General features: G+C 36.0%; 2 protein-coding genes across 2 annotated transcripts in view; both read left to right on the forward strand.

Moving 5' to 3' along the window:
* The window catches only part of LOC103473972 (serine/threonine-protein phosphatase 2A 55 kDa regulatory subunit B alpha isoform-like), a 12,709-nt gene extending 8,220 nt beyond the window's left edge, over window positions 1-4,489 (forward strand). The window contains exons 7-9 of the mRNA XM_017307735.1: window positions 503-719; window positions 1,727-1,818; window positions 2,920-4,489. Coding sequence (XP_017163224.1) covers window positions 503-719; window positions 1,727-1,818; window positions 2,920-3,199 — 589 coding nt within the window. The 3' untranslated portion in view covers window positions 3,200-4,489. The remainder of the gene's footprint in view (window positions 1-502; window positions 720-1,726; window positions 1,819-2,919) is intronic.
* Window positions 4,490-5,894: 1,405 nt separating this feature from the next.
* The window catches only part of bnip3lb (BCL2 interacting protein 3 like b), an 11,040-nt gene continuing 10,750 nt past the window's right edge, over window positions 5,895-6,184 (forward strand). The window contains exon 1 of the mRNA XM_008424670.2: window positions 5,895-6,151. Coding sequence (XP_008422892.1) covers window positions 6,094-6,151 — 58 coding nt within the window. The 5' untranslated portion in view covers window positions 5,895-6,093. The remainder of the gene's footprint in view (window positions 6,152-6,184) is intronic.

Here is a 6,184-nt window from a genome sequence, read left to right on the forward strand (position 1 = left end):
CATCATGAATTTCTTTGATGTTTTATTTAGACTTTTCTCAACTTTATCCCCATAATATTGTGACTTTATTACTGTATAGTTAAAATCTTTTTTTGTTATTATTGCGACTAATTCTCATAATTTTATAACTTTTTGTTTTATGATTTTATTAATATATTATTGATTTTTTTGTCTTGTATTATTCCAACTTTATTCTCGTGATTTAGTTTTTCTTTCTTTTTTCTTTAATGCTCCTTCGTACTGAACTGCCAGAACATTTTTGTCCCAATACTTAAATTTTCGATCATTATATGGCTGAAAAATGGCCGACAGGAGTGACATCACATGATGATTTATGACATCTTTCATGACATCCAAACAATAGGTTTTAATATTTTTATTGGAGCTAGAAKMWGTTGTTGTTCTGGTCAGCAGCACTGGAACCAMCACGGTAACCTGAGTTTCTACAGTTCATTCGTGACATTAACCCTCATTTCCCTCCTGTAATGACGGCCGGATGAAGTGAGGATCCCTCTGGTCACAGCTGGTCTCCGTCTTCTTCTCTTCCAGTGTTTGAGGAGCCAGAAAACCCCAGCAACCGCTCCTTCTTCTCAGAGATCATATCGTCCATCTCAGACGTCAAGTTCAGTCACAACGGACGCTACATGATGACCAGAGACTATTTGTCTGTGAAGATCTGGGACCTGAGCATGGAGAACCGGCCGGTGGAGACGTACCAGGTCAGAGCGCTGATGCTTGGGTCTCCTTAGACTCTGATTGGCTCAAACTGATTCCTTATTTCTCTTAGGATCTGTAAATAAATAAAATGCTTTGCTTTTATTCCATTTCCTGGATATTCCTGCTCCTTTGAGATGTTCAGGTATCCAAAGATAACAGAAAATTATACTCAAGTAAGAGTAGATATTTCAACTTAATTTTACTTGAGGAAAAGTAAAAAAATAAAATAAAATAAAAAAGTGGCTGTCCAAGAAATTATTAAAGATTAAAAAAGTTAGATAAATACTTTTAAAAAAGCCATTTAAGTACTGAGAAACTGATCAAAACATCAAATATTTATATTTAAARTTTACATAATCAGATGGATTGAAATATAAAGTTATAAGGAAGCTTTTGTATTTAGTAAACCAAAATGAAAATAATTTATATAAATAACATCATTGTGTACAACATAGTATTAGGGACATGCTAAGAAAACAAAAAGTCAAAGAATAAAGTTGAAATAATACAATAATAGTCAAAATATTAACCCAAGCAACGGCTCCTTCTTCCCAGAAAAGAATAAATTAATAATTTTAAGTCATAAATAAAATCAGGCAAAAACAAACATTATTCCAAATGAGTTTCTTTCAATCTAAAACATATGAAACTTGAATAATAACTGCAGGTTTTTGTCTTTATCTAGTGAATTTCCAGAAATTTAACTCAAGTAAAAGTAGCAGTGATGTATAATAAAGTTTCTAAAAGTACATTGTGGTAAAAGTAAATGTTTTTTCCAGTTACTAAAGTAAATGTAACTAGTTATTACTCAACTGAAGTCAGCCCCACCTTAAATAAAAAAAACAAAAAACACATTTAAAGTCACTCCTTGTAATCTGCATAGCGGCCACTAGAGGTCAGGATAAACAGTTTGTAACGGACATTTGCCATAAAACCATTTCATGTATCAGAGCTGTAGGAAGAAGTGATTCTTCTGCTGCTTCACGGCTGTTTGGTTGAATCGTTTCAGGTTCATGAATACCTGAGGAGCAAGCTGTGCTCGCTCTACGAGAACGACTGCATCTTCGACAAGTTCGAGTGCTGCTGGAACGGAAACGACAGGTAGGAGCTCAACGCCCGTTATGACTCTAAGAATCCATGACTAATGTGTCGCCGGTCGGGACGCCCAGAGGAGCGTTTTGTTTTCCCTCTGTGTCATCCGYTCAGTYGTTGAGCCGATTTGAATGATTCCTCTGTTTAACAGGTTTAATTATCTCCACTCCCTGGATTAAAACAGGTTCCTGGATTAATTCACAGAGGTGTATTGTAGATGGAAAAAAGAGTAGTGCATTTCCAGCAGAAAAACTCAGAAATGTTGAGATTAATCTGGTCAAATTTCTCGAAAAAACAAGCAAATGTACAAGCTTGAAAAGTTGAAAAATGTCTAATTAATCTCAGAACTTTCCCAGAAAAAACATAAAAATTTCTTAACTTAAAAWATTGAACATTTCCTTGGAAAAAATACCTCATGAATTTCTAGGTTAATCTTAGAAATGTTCTAGAAAGAGCAAAAACATTTYTGAGCTTGACAAGTTGAAAATTTGCTGGGGAAAAAATCTGAAATTTTGAGAYTAATCTTTAATAGAAAAAACATGGAAATTTCTGAGTTTAAAAAGTCAAACATCTTTTGAAACTCAAGAGTCTCAACATTTCTGATTTTTGAAACTCAAACACACATTTCCAAWTTTTTTTTCTAGAAATGTTCAGAAGTTAATCTTTAAAATTTCAGAGTTTTTTGGTGGAAATTTACTCTTATTCAGTGGTTTTGCACATTTGAACTGAAAGAAAAAGATAAATAATGCATCTMACAAATTTAGAAGAAGTCAACATTTAATTTTACTACATTTTTTTTGTTTTCTCTTTTCTTCTATAATTTTTCAGTTTGAAAGTGAGAAGCACTTAAGATACAGGTAGAAATATTTTGACGYTGGCAAGACGTTCAATTTAAATTGGATCATTTAGCAAAAAATAAGCAGTTTTAAGTCTTATCCTTTGTTTTCCAAATCCCTCTGGGAACCTCTTAGGTGCTCTTTAAAAAAATCAACACCAAAGTGGTTTTTCTTCCACTAAACTTTCTTCTTCCACATACTCGTAGAAAAGCTAGAGTTTTTTCAGTGTTTTTGTTCTTTTGTTGTCYCCGTCTCGCCCTCCTCCCCGTGGCAGCGTGGTGATGACCGGCTCCTACAACAACTTCTTCCGGATGTTTGAGCGCGGCCAGCGGCGGGACGCCACGCTGGAGGCGTCGCGGGAGAACAGCAAGCCGCTGCAGGTCCTCAAGCCGCGGAAGGTCTGCACCGGCGGCAAGCGCAAGAAGGACGAGATCAGCGTGGACAGTTTGGACTTCAACAAGAAAATCCTCCACACCGCCTGGCATCCGCAGGACAACATCATCGCCGTGGCAACCACGAACAACCTCTACATATTCCAGGATAAAGTGAACTAATGGAGACGAATGGTGGGGTTTGGGGGGAGGGGGGTTAACCTGCAGGATCATCTGGAGGAGCTCCGTGACCCCTGTGTGACCTTTGTGTGGACGGGTTTCTCCAGTCGTCCGCTGCCTTGTTGTTAAAGTCGTGCCAATGTTTTTCCTTTCGCCTGCCGACCCGACCTTTACCTCTCATCCCATCGTTTCTTCAAACTTTGGCTAGACTTTTTTTTTATAAACGGTCCCTCTGATTTGTTCTCTGGTAGAATTCAAACTTTTTTTATTCTTTTGTCTCCCATGAAATTATGGTGTTTACATTTATCAAAGAAATCACATTTTTACTCATTTCTTTCATGATTTTAAAATCACAGTTTGACCATGTCTGAGCTACGACGGAGAATTGGGATCATAATAAGAAAAAAAAGGAAAATAAAGAATTAAATTACAAAAATAAAGAACAAAGCTGCAGTAGAATAAGAATATAGTCATAATAATACGAGAATTGTCGTAATGTTACGACTTTATTCTTGTGTTATTACAACTTGTATTATTTTGACTTTATTTCTATATTTCARCTTTATTTTAATAATATGAATTTATTCTCTTATTACAACTTTGTTCTCACAAAATTATGACTTCATTCTTGTAATATTGCGAGTTTATTCTAGTCTTACTTCAACTTTATTCTTCATRTATTATGACTTTCTTGTAAAATGTCTATACTCTTGATACTGTACTTTATTSTGTTATTTTTATTTGTTTTTACATCTTCTTAGCGTGTCCCTAATTCTCCGTCTTACTCTCCAAACCCCAGAAGTTATTCTTTTATCTCCCTTCAAGATGGCCGTCTTTCTGCATCGGATCCTCTTCCTCTTTTTTTATTTTTATTTCTCTGTGTGCAACAGCCGTCGGGTAATAAAGAAAGGCTTTACAAAGATAATATCGTTAAAATTATGATTGTCATATTTATATGAAATACTGTTGAAAACGTCGCGGGTTGTTTTCCGTTCCACTTTGTGAAACAAAGCCGGACTTTTAGCTCCTTTTTCAGAGATCTTAAGTTTCACACTGGACTCTTTGTGCACCAAACTCAGTCCTCTGGATGTCTGCATTGTGTGACTGCGATTTAAAAACCGTAAAATTATTTGTGGCACTGAATAACTTATTTTAACCACTGGAAACATTACTGTCATAAGGATTTTATTTTTTATTTTGTTCAGGACGGGGATTCCTCCAGTAAGGTGGAATTATAATTTTACTCTGATGGTGGAAGGAAAGGGAAAAATAAAGGAATTATTTTGCATCGTTTTGGTTGAGTGACTTCGTTTCACCGTCTGTTTTTGTTTAAATTAAGATGTTCAACATTTTTGTATAATATGAAAAGGTGAAAGTTGGATTTATTATACAAAAAGTGATGTATTTTATTTTTTTTAACCTTTGTTGATTATGGCTGAAAAATTCATAAAATTACAATATTACAAAATATCAAAACAACAGATTTAATGTGACCTTCAGTTATGAAAATTGGGATAAAGCACAGAAGGTAAGCTGATTAAGCGTACGGAGCTGTATCCAACCATATTAATGGAAAGTTTTGTGGAAGGAAAACGTAGCTAAACATGAACTATTCTTTGGTGTGAATTAGCATGTGGTACTGGTGAGGTCTTTAAAAGAAATTCAGGTTGCTTACTGAGATGTAAACGGCGTCCTCATGTCACCGTTGAAGTTGAAGACGTTCCTGTTGACACCTTTTCCTTCCACTAAACTTTCTACTTGGTTACAGCACCTTTAAAATTTACCTTCTGTAGCTTATGAAGCCTAAATATTAATTTTTTCTGTTTTATGAGGTCAAATTTTCACATCTTAGTTGCCGATGCATAAAATTCAACTCTTAAGAACTCTGGGTTTTACTATTTTTATTTTTAACGAGATTGCTCAAAGGCATCATGGAAAAGTTCTTGGATTTGAACTGTCAGTGGATTAAAATCTGCTCTGATGGGGTCCAGTTACAGAAATCTGTGAATAAGCACTCATCGGGTTAGAGTGGTGACTGTGTACGTGGGGGCATGCATGTCCCCACCGTCTGAGGCAAACTTAGATGCCATGYTTATACTTTTCAAGCTAATAAGTAGCTCTCTGTATGGTAAGACATTGTAGCATATAATGAACTCTGGCTCTATTTGTTTTAATCTAAGTAGTGGGATTTCTTTTTGTGACAATAGAAGATTCTTTAGAGTTAAAGGTGGATCTGAAWTATGACAAGTCAGGTTGTAATATAAAGGAATTTTAAAAAGGTAGATATTGCTGTCTAAAACAATTMTTCATAATTGATAATATTTCAGCTATTTCTAAAATATTTTTCAAATACATTTCTTTAAAGTAAGGATCCTAGTTACCTATAAATGGATTTTCAGCTGTTTAGAAATAATATTTCACTTTTTTTGTGAAAGGCTGTATTAGGTGGTTAGATGTTTACTAGACCGCATTAAAATATTTAACTTTATTTTTATTTAACCCTGAGCTTATGTTTTCTGAAAACTACACTCTCGTCTGGCTGTTTCCTTTAACTACATATAGCTATAATATGATACATCGACTTGCCATTCATTTTCGTTTTTTCTAACTACTTACGTAATCTGGCTCGGTACCCACCCCTGTTGTGTCAAACAGAGGGTGTTACGTCAACCCGCGGCCCCGCCTCCGAGGAGCTGTGATTGGCTGGTGTCTGCAGCCGCCTGTAGGCCAGCTAAGCCTACGAAAACAAACGGCGCTTGTTAGCGTCTCAGTTTTTTGGTTCTGTTGCCCAGGGCTGACGACGCCTCGGCTCGGTTATATTAAAGCTCGTCTGAATGTGTATAGACAGGAGCAGTTGTAGCTCTTAATGCAACCCTCCCTCCTCACTAGGAACCACAATGTCCGACGCGGCTAACGTCACTTCTACAGACAACAACGGAGACTCGGGGCTTAACGGTAAGCTAACTGCTACCAACCCGATGCCCTAAA

The sequence above is a fragment of the Poecilia reticulata genome, linkage group LG12 (assembly GCF_000633615.1).
Source record: "Poecilia reticulata strain Guanapo linkage group LG12, Guppy_female_1.0+MT, whole genome shotgun sequence".
Lineage (NCBI taxonomy): Eukaryota > Metazoa > Chordata > Actinopteri > Cyprinodontiformes > Poeciliidae > Poecilia > Poecilia reticulata.